The 18,292-nt window shown below is 42.8% G+C and overlaps 1 protein-coding gene across 1 annotated transcript in view; it reads left to right on the plus strand.

The window, feature by feature from the left end:
• Positions 1-627: 627 nt before the first annotated feature.
• CUBN (cubilin) overlaps positions 628-18,292 on the plus strand; it is a 285,455-nt gene continuing 267,790 nt past the window's right edge. The window contains exons 1-8 of the mRNA XM_036346196.1: positions 628-812; positions 1,391-1,520; positions 2,453-2,548; positions 3,108-3,146; positions 6,200-6,301; positions 6,944-7,047; positions 16,083-16,209; positions 17,401-17,563. Coding sequence (XP_036202089.1) covers positions 700-812; positions 1,391-1,520; positions 2,453-2,548; positions 3,108-3,146; positions 6,200-6,301; positions 6,944-7,047; positions 16,083-16,209; positions 17,401-17,563 — 874 coding nt within the window. The 5' untranslated portion in view covers positions 628-699. The remainder of the gene's footprint in view (positions 813-1,390; positions 1,521-2,452; positions 2,549-3,107; positions 3,147-6,199; positions 6,302-6,943; positions 7,048-16,082; positions 16,210-17,400; positions 17,564-18,292) is intronic.

Here is an 18,292-nt window from a genome sequence, read left to right on the forward strand (position 1 = left end):
CTTCTAAGAATGTTATAGTTTTAGCTCCTATATTTAGGTATTTGATTCATTTTGAGTTCATCTTTGTGTGCGCTGAAGGGTAAGGGTCTTGCCTGTGGATAACGTGCAAACATTTTCCCAGCACCATTCGTTAAAAGGCAGCTACTTCAAAAAAAAAAAAAATATATATATATATATGTATTGATTTCAGAGAGGAAGGGAGAGCGAGAGAGAGAAATATCAATGATGAGAGAGAACCATTGATTGGCTGCCTCCTGCATGCCCCCCACTGGGGACGGACCCCACAACCTGGGCATGTGCCCTTGACTGGAATCAAACCCAGGACCCTTCAGTCCACAGGCTGACACTCTATCCACTGAACCAAACCAGCTAGGGCAAAAGGCAGCTACTTCTTAAGCAAAGATTGTTTCAGTGGGTGTTTCCAAAGCAGTGTGTTACCATTTCAAAGGTCAAATAGATAATGATTAAGTTGCACATCACTTAAAGGTTGAAGAGTACAGAAGAGCTAAGATCATTTACATCCCTGGGGTGGGGGGGGGGGACCAACTTAGCCTTCTAGGGCAAAGAAGAAAGAATTAAAAACTTGGAGGGCATTCCAGAGGTCCAAGTACACCTGCCTGGTCTGTTTTCTCCAGGCTCCCACACTCAGTTGGAGTGGCCTCCCTCTTACCCGACAACCTAGGAGGGTTGGTGAGGAACATGTCCTCATCTTTCCTTTGGCGTGTGGTTATTTTATTGACATTTGCAAAATCAGATGGTGAAACTGGACGACTTGAGTTGCAGAGCCAAACAAGGATTACTGACCTCCAACAGTAAGTAGATCCATGCATATTTTTTCTGCTGATAGACTAGTGTTGTTCCTCATCCATTTTCCCAAATAGCCAGATAAGCAAAGGAGTAATTTTTCCTGAGAAAAATAATGATATTAAAAACAAATAGGAAAAAATATGTGGAATTATCTTCTACACAAATCATTTATTTATCATTTTGCAAATAAAGCAAGTATGCAAAATGGAGATATCTCTTGGAAATTTGCGGAGAAATGAATGGCATATGAACAGGGAGAATTTACTTGAGTTGACCAAAAGTGAAGTTATATGCAGTCTATAAATATTCAGTGAGAAGCTTCATTTTTTGGATTTAAAAATTATATGTTGTGCCCGGCCGGCATAGCTCAGTGGTTGAGCGTTGACTTATGAATCAGGAGGTTACTGTTCAATTCTTGGTCAGGGCACATGTTGGGTTGCAAGCTCAATCTCCAGTGTGAGGTGTGTAGGAGGCAGCTGATCAATGATTCTGTCTCATCATTGATTTTTCTGAAATCAATAAAAATATATCTTAAAAAATTATATCCTAATTAATGATGCATTCTCTGGTTTGTATTATATAGGCCTCGAATGGCTACAGAGAGAGGAAATTTAGTGTTTCTTACTGGGTCTGCTCAAAACATTGAATTTAAAACGGGATCCCTGGGGAAAATTAAATTAAATGATGAAGACCTTGGCGAATGTTTACAACAGGTAATGCACTGGAAATATAGGGAAGTAATTTTGTATACCCATGTACGGTAACTTAATTGACCAGTTACTTATTAATCTGTACCTTGAATCTTTAGCACAGGGGACATAATTGGAGGGGGCGCAAGTCCGTGTAAAGAGCCATGCCCTCGGGTTAAGGATGGGCAGAGGGTGTGCTGCTAGTGCTGTGCAGGTTTACGCACTCTAGTCCAGAGGTAATACTGGGGACTCCTCCACACGGGGACCAAGGAAGCAGGGGCACCAGAGAAAGGAGAAGTGACCAGTTCACTTTTACCACAGAGCAGAATTGGCCAATTATTTCCCTTCTTCTTGAGTGTTTCCTATGCTCCTTCTTAGCTGCAGCATGCTGGTGTGTGAGCCGCGGTGTAGCAGCTGGCATTGTTTGGAGCTCGCTGTGGGCTGCCCGCTGTGCTCTGCACTTTATCTGCATTATCTCATCTAACCCGCACAGCTGCCCAGGAAGCTGGCTGATGATGACCCCGTTTATAGGGGGGAAGGGGACCCTGCAGCAGTTCTGTCACTTGCACAAGGGCACACACAGAATGGCTGAGTCAGGATTTGAAACCTGAACAGTCTGATTCCAAGACAGGCCTTTTAACAAACACTCTAAACTGTTATTATGGGGGGAAACTGCAAATGGAAAATACTTTGAGAGATTGTTGCTGAAAATGGTAAATGGAATTATGCCATGGCTATTTTAGTCTGAAGTTTATTATACATGGCAGTGTTTTAGTTTTTATAATAATGGGCAAGATTTTAGTGCTTAAAAATAAAATAATCCTCAAATTTTAAAATTTTGTTCCTGTAACACATACGAACATTTTTCACTCGCATTTTCCTCTTCCCCCTCTTTCCCTCCTCCTCCTCTTCCTCCTCCTCCTCTTCCTCCTCCTCCTTCTTCTTTTTAAAATTAGATCCAGAAAAACAAAGACGATATTGCAGATTTAAAAAGGAGTGCAGGTGGTCTGCCTCAAAATATTTCTAGTCAAATACATCAGCTTAATTCTAAGGTAAGTCTGACATCTATACCATTAAAGCAAGTGGGGTCTCCTCAATTCAACGTCATAAGCAGCCATTTGGCAGGAAACATACCAACTTTGTGTCTTCTGTAGAAATTTAACATTGCAATCATGGACGTTTTGGTTAAATGACACAGCTCTCATAGAGGATGTGGATGTGGATGTGGTGATGGGCAGAATGTTGGAAATACTGTAGCAGGAACTTGTTGCATAAGTAGCCTTGCTCATGTTCTGATAACAACCACCATATTGGAGAAGTGGATGAATCCCTGTCATTGATAAAAATTCCCAGAGTCATTGTGTGCAGAGAAGCAATGAATCAATTCATCAGTGAGTTGTAGTTCTTTTTTAAAAAGTCTATGTGATGAAAGTAGAAAGAAAGGAATTTTGGAGGGGAGAGGAATGATGAGGGGTTTGGCACTAAAAGAAGAAACAAACAGATAAAGTGAGTCCCCAAAAGAGGGCATTAGAAAAGCATGTCAAGGGGATAACAGTTTATGTAAAATGCCTTTGAATCAGGTAACTTATGCTCTTTCCTCCCCACTTCTAGTTTGTGGATCTTGAGAGAAAAGTTCAAAGCTTACAGCAGGTAAGTCCCATAAGTACTACATATCTAACATCATTAATGAATATAGTATTCTTATCTTGAGATGGATGGATGATTCATATCAAGGACTTTGATTTTTGCTATAGTTTAATTATCATCATACTTTATCCTTCCCAGGATAGAGATGAGGAACTTGAGTCTCAGAGAGATGAAGTGACCAGCCCAAGGCCACTGGGCATGTGAGCATTGCGGCCTCTGACCCGCTCAGCAGTCCACGTGCTCTGCCTCTTATGCCGTCACCCTTCAGTGGTGATATGATGAGCTTAAGTGTGCTCTCTCTGCTCAGCTACTGACCACCCAGCTTGCTGATTCTGGCATCAAGGACTAAGTTTTGAAGCCATTCGTCCTCTCTAACATTAAATTAAGAAGTTTGAGGTGTATCACAAAATATTCCAAACTTCTTTAAAAGTAGGCTTGCTGCCCTAACCTGTTTGGCTCAGTGGATAGAGCTTTGGCCTGTGGATTGAAGGGTCCCAGGTTCGATTCCGGTCAAGGGCATGTACCTTGGTTGCGGGCACATCCCCAGTGGGGATGTGCAGGAGGCAGCTGATCGATGTTTCTCTCTCATCAATGTTTCTAGCTCTCTGTCCCTCTCCCTTCCTCTCTGTAAAAAATCAATAAAATATATTTAAAAAAAATAAAAGTAGGCTTGCTGGTAAATTTGAACAATCTCTTAGGGCAAGCATGTCAAACTCTCGGCTCTCAGGCAGGCTGTATGCCTCTTTTCTTTAGCCCGTGTTAGCCTTTGAGTTTGACATGCTTGTCTTAGGGTATACCTTTCGTTGTTGTACTACACACTTATAAACTAGTCCTTGTCAGGGTTTTTTTTTTTTTTTTTTTTTTTTATCCCTTTTGTAGGAGGCTGGTGTTTTTGAGAGTTTCATGGAAGTCATAACCTTCTACCCAAAGAAATGCACAGAATGTCCCATATTTAAATATTTAAATAAAAGGCAGGGGATTCCAGGTTAACAATCTCTGCCCTAATGTTCTTTCTTTCTTTTTTTAAAAAATATATTTCTTTATTTATTTTAGAGAGGAAGGGAGAAGAAGAGAGAGAGAAACATCAATGAGAGAGAATCATTGATCGGTTGCCTCCTGCACACCCCCAAATGGGGATCGAGCCTGCAACCCAGGCATGTGCCCTTGGCCAGAATTGAACCTGGGACCCTTCAGTCCGCAGGCTAATGCTCTATCCATTGAGCCAAGCCAGCTAGGGCTCTGCCCTAATGTTCTTGATCTGATTTGAGTATGCTTCAAATGATGTCTTCTGCTTTGGTGTTTCATATTTGGCAAACAAGTTAATTTATTCCTCTTCCTGACTTAGATAATAAATCATACGCTTAGCCTTGATCTTTTAAAGGAGTAACTAAGTCAGCCGTGGGCAAACTATGGCCCGCGGGCCGGATCCGGCCTGTTTGAAATGAATAAAACTAAAAATAAAAAGACCGTACCCTTTTATGTAATGATGTTTACTTTGAATTTATATTAGTTCACACAAACACTCCATCCATGCTTTTGTTCCGGCCCTCCGGTCCAGTTTAAGAACACATTGTGGCCCTCGAGTCAAAAAGTTTGCCCACCCCTGAACTAAGTGAATGAAAGTGAACAATGAATCACACCTGTGGATCAAGACCCAGCACTAGCGTTTTCAGTCTCATGGAGTGCTTCACTATTTCTACCCGACTTCTAGAGCTAGGTGCCGTGATCAAATTAGCTCAGACTGTCCTTGTTATCCCCCAGGAAGAGTTTGTGATGATGTTGAATGTAAGTGCCTTTATGCCTCCAGATAGGGCAGGTGCTCTCTGGGCAGGACAGTCTCCACGTTCCCTAGTTCCCTATTGTCTTCCTCCTGAGTGCTCAGCGATTCCATTTCCTGTCGGGTCCCCATAGGCTTATTCGTTTCTGTTCCCCAGACAAAGTTGCTTTTGTGTACCAGGAAAACGTTTAAAGAGAATGTGGTTAACTTTCTCAATAGTGTCCTTTGATGGACAGGGCTAATTGTGGTATTGGCACAAAGAGAGACAAATAGAATAATGGAAGAAAACGTAGTCCAGAAAGAGACCTTCACGTGTATGGTCAACCTGACTTAGGACAAAGGTGAAGCGAGAATGGGCTTTGCAATAAATGGTGCCGAGACATTTGGTTGGCTGTCCTCCGGCCCCTAGTTCCTCTGTAGAATGACAGCTACAGGCTTGATTTTCTTTGTGAGTTGCTGAATATTAACAGGAATATAGTGAACACTTTTCTCCTATTTTCATTTTTAAAACATAGAATTAGACTATGATTAGGTGAAATGAATAGCATACCTTTCCTTACCTAATCACTTGTCCTCTCCAAAGAAGTTTTCTCTGCCCCCTCCTCCTCCGAACCATTACAAATCTTACAAGATTGGAACTGGTAACTGACGTATTCCCCAGGTTGTGTAGACAAAGGTGGTCTGTTTGTGAATCGAGTTTGAAAGTAGTCATGTGAGCATGAGAGTGGAGGGTGTATCTAAGGGGGTCACATTGCAAACAAAGGGGTCTGGATGAAAGGAGTTCAGTCATCTTGACCCTTGGAGGAGGGGTGACAGCAAAAGATGATCCTATTTCAAATGCTTATCTGGAGGGACTAAAGATAACAGCAACAGCAAAAGAACCGGCATTTCCATTTTATTTTCTTAGCACAATAAGAATGTCCATTATTATTCCCACACCTAAACTCTTTACGCTTGTCTACCAACATATATTTCTCTGGTGAAAAATGCTTTCCCAAAGAATAGAGTGAGAATTGTCTCACCTCATGCTTCATCCCATCCATGGTTAAGTCCATGCAAATAGTGAAGGAACATGAATAGGAACTATGTGAAACACGCATTTTTTTCACAAGAGCATTGATTCGAAGAAGAATTAAATAACTGATTTAACATCTGGAGGAAGACCCTCAGGGACTGGGGTAAAATGTAGCTGTACATACACACCTGCACTGAGACAGGCCTTTTATTGCTGCCAGCGGCAAGTACCACTCCCTCTCTGACCACCCTGTCTTTGTTTCAGACAGTTGACAAAAAGGTTTGCAGCAGCAATCCCTGCCAAAACGGTGGAACCTGCCTCAATCTTCATGATTCCTTTTTTTGTATCTGTCCTTCACAGTGGAAGGTGAGTCACTGGGTCTTTGGTTAAAAATGGTGGTGAGTCAACATCTGTGGTTTCCTTGGAGTCATTCAGACATATTTCATTTTCCATCCAAAGTTTCTAGGATTCTGTGGTCTTCTGAATCGGAATGAATTATACTATGTATGCCAAAATCCAAACAATGGCAAGCATGCCTATATAACCCACTAAATGCTAAGCCATCGTAAAGAGGGGTTCACTGGAGTGTATAACTACATGGAAGCGTACACTATTTCAGCTAACATCCACTTAAATCATTTAGCATCAAATGTACTAAAGAAATCTGACATAGCCATGTGCATTTTCTTGTTCTTTCCTATTCATGGTGTCAATGTACCTGGCATGCTTATTAAAATACAGTTGGTGAGTGTTCCCAGGCACAGCGCCATAGTGAAATGAGAATTAGTTTGCATAGGATCCTTCTTGTGTGACTGGTGTTTTCCTATGAGGTGAAGTCTGAGTTCCAGAGGAAGGCTAACCAGAGATTAATATTAGTACTGCTGTTATTGGATTTGGCTTGACTGTCTTTACTGTCTGTGTGTAAATCCTTAAACATCTCATTGGCATGTGGGCCCCGGATGCCTCTGTAACCTGTGGCACCTGACTTTGTTCTTTACACAAACACAGGGTCCTCTGTGCTCCGTGGATGTTAATGAATGTGAGATCTACGCGGGAACACCCTTCGGCTGCCAGAATGGAGCCACGTGTATTAATACATTAGGGAGCTACAGGTAACTGTTTCTTTTTCCTTTAAACAACAAGCTTTTACTTTTCCTGCTCCTGGGTCTGTAGATTGGCCATGGTGGCTCTGCTTCAGCTTAGGTTTGGTCTGCATGTCTTGTTATTGGCCTGGGGCCTGAGGAGCAGCAGCTACCTGAGGAATGCCCTTCTTATGGCTGAGGTCAAAAGCCCCAGAGGGATGAGCAGAAACATGTAAAGTCTCTTAAAGCTTTGGGTAAAAACTACCACTTTCACATATTTAAAAATATATATTGCCCTGGCCGGTGTTGCCCAGGTGGTTGTGCATTATCCCATGCACCAGGAGGTTGACAGGTCAATTTCAGTCAAGGGCACTTGCCTGTGTTTCGGGCTCATTCCCCAGTGGGGGGTGTGCAGGAGGCAGCTCGTCTGTGTTTTTCTCTTCCTCTACCCTTCTCTTTCTAAAAAAGCAATTTCATATATATATATTACATTATATATATTAAGGTGTGTTTTTGAAGGGTTAAAACATCCCATAGTTAAAAGCATCCAAGATTAACTATCTGTATTGGCAGCAAAATTAGGTGCTCCATGGGGGAATATGTGGCTCTATTTAAACTTTACACACAACTATTTACCTAGAGCAAGAAAAGCTGTGCATCCTCAACTCTCACCCCACAAGGAATTCCTCTTTCTAGAGGCCCTGAGGAACTGGAGGAGGGCCACTGTGGCCGGCATAGAGAGTACGGAGGGCATGATGCAAGGTGAGGCTGAGGGTTAGTAACACTCAGAGATCGAAGGAGCAGCCATCTAAGAGCTTTAAATAGACGCAGGTGTAGATGAAAAAGGGATGCCCAGGAAAGTAGCCTCTCAGGATGGTCTGATCATGAATTCCTGAGTGGGTAAGTCATGGCGGATAGTCAGGCACATACCTTCTTCAGTAAAAGGCTTATCTTTGCTTTAAGCAAGCCCTGTCCATTGTTTCTGTGCATCTAGGTCAACACACCTTTGAAATGTCCCTTTAGAACCCTCCTTCTAAAACTTGGCCACCTTCAAAACAGTACATACCTTTTAACTATTCTGTAATCCAATTCTTGCCTTCCTCTCTCCCACCTTCATGCCATCTTCCTTAGGTTCTCTCCTTAATCTCAAATGCAAACAAGAAACTGGAAACTATTATTCTTATGAGCATTTTTTCTCAGCCTGCTGAGATCTTGCTTCCAGGAATATCCTGATTGGAGTCAAATAAATTGTTATGAAAATTCCCCACAGGTTTTGGATGTTTTTACATCATCAGGGGTTACCCCACCATAGCAATAGATTTAGTGAGGATGCCTTTATTCAAGTCCTATGCAACATGTTAACCATAATAAGAATCAGGGATTGAACTGCCGTTTTTTCAAATAGTTAACTCTCACCGACTTTCTTCAATTAGTTACAAGGCCCCTCACGACAATCATCATGCAGCCCCTATCTTCTGACTGACCCTGTCCAATGGCTTGTCTACAGCATTTTCCTGCTCAGCTCAGGCACTGCCCTCTCCAGGAAAACTTCCCTTTCCTTGCTAAGAGTTAAGCCTCACTCCACCTCCAGGTTCCCATCAAACTCTAGGAAGACTGGCTGGCACATTATCTTTTTGAATAATCAAGTCCAAAAATTTACGGCAGATCAACCCCAAACTTATTTCTGTATGGTTTCTTACAGTCACGTTCTAAAATACATTATCTTTCTCCATATATTGGCTGGTAGCTTGCACTCTGTGATTATTAAAAGATAAAGGAATTGGTTTTGTCGTGCATGAATACACTGGAGTGCAATCTCACCAGAGTGAAGAGCAATTATTTGCTCTCTTACTATCGTCTCTACTATCTTGTCCTTCAGTTCCCTCACAACGATATTCATTCTGTTCTTTCCAGCAAAAATAAGTACAGTCATTTTGTTTTTTCTTTCCTGGTCATCTGTAAACACACTATATTGTTTCAAAAAGCAGTCACAACCCTTCTCTTTTTCATTTAGTTTATTCTTTTGTTGTTGTTTTACATTTTTTTTTCTTTATTGATTGAGGCAGTGATTGGCAAACCGCGGCTCACAAGCCACATGTGTCTCTTTGGCCCCTTGAGTGTGGCTCTTCCACAAAATACCACGTGCGGACACGCACGCACGCACGTACAGTGCTATTGAAACTTCATGGCCCATGCGCAGAAGTCGGTTTTCGGCCTGGGAGAGTCTATTTTGAAGAAGTGGCTTTAGAAGAAGTGGGGGGTGTCGGTCGGTCCGGTGACAGGATGACAGGAGACGCAGCGCAGGCGGGCAGGGGGATACGCAGCGCACGAGTTGAGGACGGGAGAGTTGGAAGGGGCCGACCTCAGCGAACGTACCTCAATCAGATTGAGGACGTTTTTAGCAAAGGCCAGCTTAGGAGTACCCTAATTAAGTTAATAACAATGTACCTACCTATATAGTTTAAGTTTAAAAAATTTGGCTCTCTAAAGAAATTTCAATGGCTGTACTGTTGATATTTGGCTCTGTTGACTAATGCGTTTGCTGGCCACTGGATTAAGGTATTACATATGTGTCCTTATCCCACCCCCTCCCCCCCTCCCGTTGTCTTTTGTTCTTTTGATCTGATCTTAATTTTTTTTTTCTTCTCATTCTAAGTTACAAGTTTTGACTCATTGAAACTCCTGATAGATACATCAATGAGTTAATAATTGGTTCAAAACTAAAATTAACCACCTCTAACTTAAATATTGTGTTATTAAAGAGCTTTTGCTATCAGTATTTTGTTTCTCACTTAAATGACCCTCCCCCATTGCTGCTTTTATAAACATTCAAGCTTGGGCTAGATCCAGAATGTGGGTCTAATCTTTCATTCTCTTGAAAGCATTATCTCCTGATATATGTTTATGGGCATTTATCAGAGAATTGCTGCTTACAGACATTAGGTGGCAAATGTCCCAGCTTCTAGCACTAATACTTTATTGCCTTCCTGATATCTAGGAATGTCCTGGAGATTAGATCTCACTCTGACTTTCCTTTATCATCACTGTCTTCTAGGGTCTTACATGGCAACAGAATATCAAAGTGTGCAAGTGGGATGAGATCCATAAACCAAGGCAAATTATTTTTCTCCCAGCACCACTCTCCCCCCTTCCCCTGCAAATAGAAAAGAAAAACTTTGACACAACTACTTGCTGCATGCCAGGGGTGAAAATTCTTTGTCCAGATACAAATGAGGGGCAGGGGAATGTTAGAGGTTTCTTTCAGTTGAGAGCTACCTAAACAGCAGACTCAAACTTTAAGAGCAATGCTGAATTCTTTCTTGCACCCATTATAAAAGAGAGCCCAAGACTCATTGTGCTGACTCTGGAAATAATTCTGGTTTCTAATCTCTGCCCTTTAGGGATCTGCTGAAGGCTGAGAGCAGAACATTTAAATCTAGGTTCTTCTTGACATGGGGATAGTTTATGAAGTCTCAGGAATTCCACTTCATTTTCTACAACATAAACACTCTAATTCAGGCATATAATAGAGACTTTAAAAAAACATATTTTTACTGATTTCAGAGAGGAAAGAAGTGGGAGAGAGAGATAGAAACATCAATGATGAGAGAGAATCATTGGTCATCAGCTGCCTCCTGCATGCCCCACACTGGGGATGGAACCTGCAACCTGGGCATGTGCCCTGATGGGGATTCAAACCATGACCTCCTGGTTCATAGTCGACACTCAACCACTGAGCCACACTGGCTGGACATGAGAGAGATTTTTGAAGGAATAAAAGTTCATAGGAAATGTGCATGAGTGTAAGATTAAATTCTTGCTCTGTGGAGTCTATGTAAGGAAACAGCAATCACTTGGAGGCTTCCTTGAGTTCTATTAAGTGAGGTTAAATCCTTGTTAATCAGTAGCTTCTCTGAGGCTAGTAACCCCCTCGGGAAACTTCAGACATTTGCTAAAGTTAAACTTGAGAGGCTGTTGGATAATCTGGAGCTGTGGCAATAGGGTGGGCAGTTTGCTCTGGTTTGGGGGCCTCCTTCAGCCTCTAACTCTGGGAGTCCAGTGATTTGGGGAGACAAAGGAGTCTTTATTTAAAGGGATTATAATTCTTACTTTGAAAGATAAATCATTATGCAAATGCTAATTAATCAAAAGCCCTATTTTACAAGAAAGTTTCTGGTTAAAATTATTTTTTAGAGTTACTGAAAGCAGAGCAAGGAATACCATTCATTGTCTGTTTCTGCCTAGGAGTTCTTATGACTCCAGGGCTTGCCCTCAACTGCTTCAGGCAGCTAACAGCTAATATTTTGACACAATGCTGCTATTGCATCTTTGCTCTGAAGAATTGATTCTTATTATTCTCCTGTTTACTTTGGATTAAGACAGCCCTATGGGTCCAAATTTGCCATGCCTGGGTGGTGTATATTATACACTTCAGGCTCTGTTTGAGAAGGTTTCTAGGAAAAGAGGTTGAGTTTGTAAGTTTTCCTTTCTTTAGGAACACAAGGATGTTTAGCAGGTTTTATTTTATTTATCTCCATTCTTATCACTGGTGGATTTTAAAATGAGGAGAGCTTAAACCATGAAGATTGTCTGGTTTTAGCTTAAATAGTAGTTAGGTATTAAGCTCATTACCTCTTTCAGTTAGTCAGTTACATCAGCATTGAACCATGGACTCTAAAGCAAGTTAAACTAAGACTATGAAAGTGCACTTGACCTCTTCCAATTGCCAAGAGCACTTGCCGTGTTTTTGAAGACTGAAAAACCTAGTCATTACAAAAGTGACTTCTGCAGGGAGGTTTATAATTCATTACTCTTTTTCTTTAAAGGCCATATTCAGATACTTTGAGAATATGTTTTACATACAAACACTGTTTGTTAAAAAGACATAAAAAGGGAAAGTCTTCAACGAACTTTAGCTTTTGGATGTGGGAATGTGATCTAGAAAAACAATGGTGTATCCTAGTTGATGTGGCTCAGTGGTTGAGCATCGTCTGTGCACTGAAAGGTTGCCTGTTCCATTCCTGGTGAGGGGCATGCAGGCTTCACATTGATATTTCTCTCTCTCCCTCTCCTTTCCTCTCTCTCTAAAAATCAATTTTAAAAATCTTTAAAAAAAAAAATGAAAGGAAAACAATCATGCAGACATAACACAGATATAAGTTTCCTTGGGCAATGTGAGCCTTGCCCATAAAATGGGATTAATAATACTTGTCTTTGAGGATCACAGTAAGGGAGTGCATAGTCTACTGGCTTCTTCCTTCCCACTTCTTTGTTATCATATCATGAAAGAAGTGTACTTTGTAGCTGTGTAGACGAGAGTGTATGATTAAAATGAATTCATCTCTAAGTGATAAGAGCAAGAAGGAGTGAGAGATAAAATGGGAGGATTCAACTGAAAGTCCATGAACCAGAATCTCCTCTCAAATCTTAAGCCACTGTCCAAAAGTAGAGCTCTTAGTGATGAGATAAACACAATTTCCTGAACACACCCTACAGGAAAATGCCTTTAGGTCCCAAGACGAAAATAGTGTTTATAGATTGGCACTATCCTATATAATAAAAGAGAAACATGTAAATTGACTGTCCCTCTGCTACACTCACCAGCCAATCAGGAGTGAATATACAAATCAACCCAATAAAGATGGCAGGTTAATTTGCATACACAGGCACTGGACAGAGAGCAGAGCGGGAGAGCAGGCGGAGAGTGGAGCGGCTTGGGGAAATTGGCTCCCAAAGCCGCCAGACGGAGAGCAGAGAGAGAGAGAGAGAGAGCTGGCGGCTTGGAGGACTTGGCAGAGTGGGAGGCCATGGGATGGAGACAGAGTAGGAAGGGAAAACCAAGAGCACGGGGAGCACCAGGAATTCTGGGAATAGTAGTTTTGGTGACAGAAAGATCTCCTAGACCAGGGTTCCTTAAACTTTTTAAATAGTGGGCCAGTTCACTGTCCCTCAGACCGCTGGAGGGCTGGACTATAGTTTAAAAAAAATACTATGAACAAACTCCTACGCACACTGCACATATCTTATTTTGAAGTAAAAAAACAAAACGGGAACAAATACAATATTTTTATTTGCATGTGGCCCGTGGGCCATAGTTTGAGGACCCCTGTCCTAGACAATAGAGCAAAGTGAGCTTAAAGCAAGTTACTGTTGTGGTAGGAGATGGAGGGAAAGCAAAGGTGAGAGACATAAGTAAAATCAGAGTGTCTAGGAAAAATTAAAGGGAAGATATCCTAAAACTTCCAGGAAATCTCCACCAATGAAGCAAAAAAGAAAAAAAAAGCTTTTATTTTTCTGTGAGCAACAAACCAAACCAAGTTGGGGTCTCAGACAACTCGCTCATATGATTGCAAAGACAGACAGAAACTCCCTGATTGGAGAGGGCTCCTCTGAGGGCTCCCATATTGGAGAGGGTGCAGGTCAGGATAAGGGGCTCCTACACCCCCCCCCCCCAGTGCACAAATGTCATGCACCGGGCCCTAGTTATTTTATAAGAAACAGAAACAGCAAGTTATTACATTGTCTGAGATGAACAGTTAATAGGTATGGTCAGTCAAGTCCCGTGAGGTTCAGAACACTCAGATGTTTCATCTATGATAGACTCAGAAAGCCTATTAAAAATTAAAGAAAAAACAACTTTTGACAAGTGGTGATGGTGATAAAATAAACTTTTAACAAGGGGCCACTTGGATCAAATGCTCAAATATGTATATGAACCAGGCCGACCTGGCTCAATGGTTGAGTGTCAACCTATGAACCAAGAGGTCATGGTTTGATTCCTGGTCAGGGCACATGCCCGGGTTGCAGGCTCGAATCCCCAGTGTGGGGCATTCAGGAGGCAGCCAAGCAATTATTCTCTTTCATCATTGATGTTTCTATCTCTCTCTTCCTCTTCCTTCTTCTCTGAAACCAATAAAAATATATTTACAAAAAGGAAAGAGAAAAAAATATGTACATGAACTTCAGACTATAGATTATAGAACTTCAGATTATAATCTCTCCAAGAATCTAATTAAATTATCTTCAAAAACTAGAGGCCCGGTGCATGAAATTCCTGCACAGGGCTGGGGGTGTGGGAGGGTCCCTCAGACAGGCCTGCACCCTCTCGCAATCTGGGACCCCTCCAGGGATGTTTGATTGCCAGTTTAGGCCCCATCCCACAGGGTTCCCTGTGAGATTGGGCCTAAATTGGCAGTCGGACATCCCTCTCACAATCCGGGACCACTGGCTCTTAACTGCTCACCTGCCTGCCTGCCTAATCACCCCTAACCACTCTGCCTGCCTGCCTGATTGCCCCTAACCACTTGTCTGCCTGACTGATAGCCCCTAACTGCTCACCTACCTGCCTGATCGCCCCTAACCGCCTCTGGCTTGGCCACTGCCACCGTGGCTTCGTCTGGAAGGATGAACAGAATGATGTCAGGAAGGTCGTTCAGCTGTCTGGTTTAATTAGCATATTATATTTTTATTATTATAGTCTTTGTAAGGATGGGAGAAAGAAGAGGAAAGGGAGAGTTGTAGAGAGAAAAGGAAGTTAAATAACTTTTGGTAGGGAATGAATAGTTGAATTTCTATTTAGGTTTAATCATCTATTGCTACTAATCTATGACTTAATGTTAATGATAAAGGCAACCTTGGAATGCTCAGAAATATGGTTTCTTGTTGGAACAACTTTTATACAATTATATATGTGTATATATTGGTATTGCAAATTGCACAGGATGTATGTGTACCAAAAAATGTATTCACTCATTTGAAATTCTGATTTAACTGAGCATCCTGTAACTTTATGTGCTAGGTCTGTTGACACTTCATGTGAGGGCCTGAATGGTACTCACCCTGTTTTTACTTTCCATTTCTGGCCACGTTCATTGATATCTTCTTCCAAGGAACCCACTCAAAGGTGCCACCCCAGCAGTTAGTTCTGTGCTGTTCCATGGGGACACCAAGTTCTGTGCTGAGTGTGACCCTTGTTGCTTCTCAAACAGCAAACTCTCCTTTCCCACAATCAGTCACAGGTTTGTCTTTATCCATAGACATCAGCTGAACTTGAACCTCAATGTGTGTTGTTAAAACATCTTCTTTATCTGGTAGAGTGCCCCCTTTTCCAGGACCCTCAGAAACAAGTTCATGGTCTATGGTTATGCAGCTTCTCTTGGTTCCTCGCCTCTGACTCCTAGCCCCAGTGGTCAGTTTCCTCCATGAGGTCCAACGCTCTTCAAGTCAGGCACACAGTGACCTCTGAGCCTGGCTCCCCGCTCCACCCACTATGCTCAGATACGTGCAAGTAAGACTGGGCTCGGTGACTCCTCCACCCCTTCCAGCTCCCCCAGGGCCATTCTCATACCTTCCACATTCCTTTTGAAGACGCACTGCAGATATTAAGCTAACTCTGCGATTTTAAGAATTATACAAAGCTTAAAGAAAATTTAAAACAACTTTGCTTTATTAGATTATAGTTGAACTGAAATGTTCGCCAGCTTAGGTGTTATGTAATAATTCCTTCTTGTGAGTTAAAATGTGGCTACGAAAGAAATGTGACTATATTAAGTGCATCTCATGGGTAGAAGAAGTATTGCCCTTTGTAGTAGAATAAGAATTATCATAGATGTGGATATCATGTTGCTTGTGGGTTATGCAATCCTGGAGAACATTCAGGAACTTGTCTGCTCAGTGGGTTACCTGGCTTACCAGTGGATCCAGTTGGACAAACGAATGGACTTGCGGATCTCTCCCTGGACCATCTTAAACAAACTCTTATAGATGTCTGTCCCCTGAAAGGTTTGATGACATGATAGCAGAAAAATGCACGTGGCAGTCATGCCCAGGTAGTAAGTCGTGCCCTCTCCCACTAGTTGAGACGAAGACGCATTTGCTGATCGCACTGCTTGAAGCAGAGCAGAGCGGTTTTCTCCCAAGACCTCATCCAGCAAATCTAGTTTGCAGATTTATGCTTCCACATGAAGATCATTGACCTGCAATTGGAATTATTTTTTTAAATGATGCTAAGAAACAGGCACTCACCCTGATACAAGCCCTGACGTTGTGCTCTGTGTAACTAACAGTTGTCGCTGCACACCTGAGACACATGGCCCCCAGTGTGCATCCAAATATGACGACTGTGAAGCAGGCTCCAAGGCACTCTGTGTCCACGGCATCTGTGAGGACCAAGTCCGCATACAGGCTGGACAGGTGGGTCCTTTCGGACTGGACTCCTTGGAGGGAGTCAGGGTCCTTAGTCTGTCATCCTGCGTGACTGTGTACAGGCATGGCCCTGCGAGGCTGCAGAGGGGAAGCCACTTCCTGCCCTTAAGCAGGGCACAGGCGAGGAAGGGGATGACGGTGTCCACAAATAAGCAGAAAACTCAGCCAAGAAGTTAAGATTTCATTATATAATTGATTAACATTTTTATTATTCCTTCATGAGTCTTCCTGTGAGATATGATTTCCTTTTGACCGTGTGAGTTCTAACAGTGACAAGACATGGAAACACAAAAGGCCCCGTCTTGCCAGCAACATGCAGTTTTTTTTAAATATATTTTTTTATTAATTTCAGAGAGAAAGGGGAGAGAGAGAGAGAGAGAGAGAGAGAGAGAGAGAGAGAGAGAGAGAGAGAGAGAAACATCAATGATGAGAATCATTGATCGGCTGTCTCCTGCATGACCCCTACTGGGGATCGAGCCTGCAACCCCGGCATGTGCCCTTGACTGGAATCAAACCCGGGACCCTTCAGTCCTCAGGCCGATCTCTATTCACTGGCTAGGGTGCAACATGCAGTTTTCAGGAGGCTGGATTTCTCTGGCCCCTGTGACTGCTGCAGACGCTGAGACCACGTCCCTGCTGCCCTTGCTCTGGGTCCTGACAACCTTGGCTCCTGGCCCGCAGGGTTGCACAGTGCTGCCACCTGGCCTTGCAGGAGACCTTCAGGTCTTTATTTTTAGTTCTGTTTATTCCTACTTACGTGATGGAAAATGGTTCCCTTCCAAAGATGGTGGATGGGAAGGAAGGAGAGACTTGCAAAAGGGAAACAAACAGAATTGATTTTCCGAGGTCTGTGCCTACATGGGTGTTTTTCCCTCTAAAAACATAGCAGGCTGAGTTGATTGACTTTAATTATATTGACTTACAGTTCTTGATTGTTGTTGCTCTTTCCCTGGCATCTTTGGGGGCAAATTATAGGTTTCCCTTACTCTGAAATAAAGATGTTTCTCTTTATGCGTGGTCTGGTCTAAATGCTTAATCATTGGGAGGAAAAAGAGAAGCCACCCAATTACCTTATGGAACTGAACATTGGGGGATAAACAGTTGGGGGCTTGGTGAGATTTTCAAAGGTTCTCTTGCTCATTTTGATTTTCTTTATTCACGCTCCTGTCCTCCTGCCAGCCCAAGTACAGCTGCATCTGCGATGCTGGTTGGACGTCCCCACAGAACAGCTCCGCCTGCACACTGGATAGAGACGAGTGCGACCTCTGGCCTGCGCCTTGTTCAGAACTTGTGCAGTGTTTCAACACTCCAGGCTCTTTCTATTGTGGGGCCTGTCCCACAGGTATGTGGGCATGTCTGCGCCAGCCGGAGGCACCGTGCTGGGTTCTGCCTGCCAGCCAGGCATGGTACCCGAACCAATTTCCTTCTGCTGCCCAAGGATAAGAAGCCCGTTCTTAGGAGGTGTTCCAATCCTGCTTCATGTCCTATTTTACTAACTCCTACTCCCAACCATCTTCCTGCTGTGACAGTTGAACAACAGAAATGGGAGGTTTGTCCCAAGCTGTGCTCGAGTCAAACATTGGGGGCAGGGTGAGCCATAGTTTGTGAGGTCAAACATTTTATATTGCCATCAACCAGCTAGACTTGAGGCCAAAGGACATGTGCTCTAGCTCTGCCTTACCTACTAGCCAGATGTTTGTAAACTTGGGAAAATTATTAATGTCTTCTCTTGAGTCCAGTAGTTCTCATCTGGGTGTGGCATTAGAAGGTCCGATGGCCTTGCTGTGAATAGGGATGTCCAGCTCCATCACGGACGTACAGGGACCAAATCTCCAGGGGAGGTCAAATGAGGTAATTAGAAATGTGGACTCTGGACTCAGAGAGTGCCTGGGTTTGAGTCCAGCTTCATCCCTTATTATATGGGGTCATCATCATCCGTATAATGATGATGTATGTCCACTTACTGTGAACAAAGCACTGTGCTGGGTGCACTGGGAAGAATGCACCAGATCTCAGAGTTTACGAGGCTGGCTGCACTCCATGGATGTTCTTAGAAAGTGGAGCACAAAGA

Source organism: Myotis myotis, unplaced genomic scaffold (assembly GCF_014108235.1).
Source record: "Myotis myotis isolate mMyoMyo1 unplaced genomic scaffold, mMyoMyo1.p scaffold_m19_p_1, whole genome shotgun sequence".
Taxonomy (NCBI): domain Eukaryota; kingdom Metazoa; phylum Chordata; class Mammalia; order Chiroptera; family Vespertilionidae; genus Myotis; species Myotis myotis.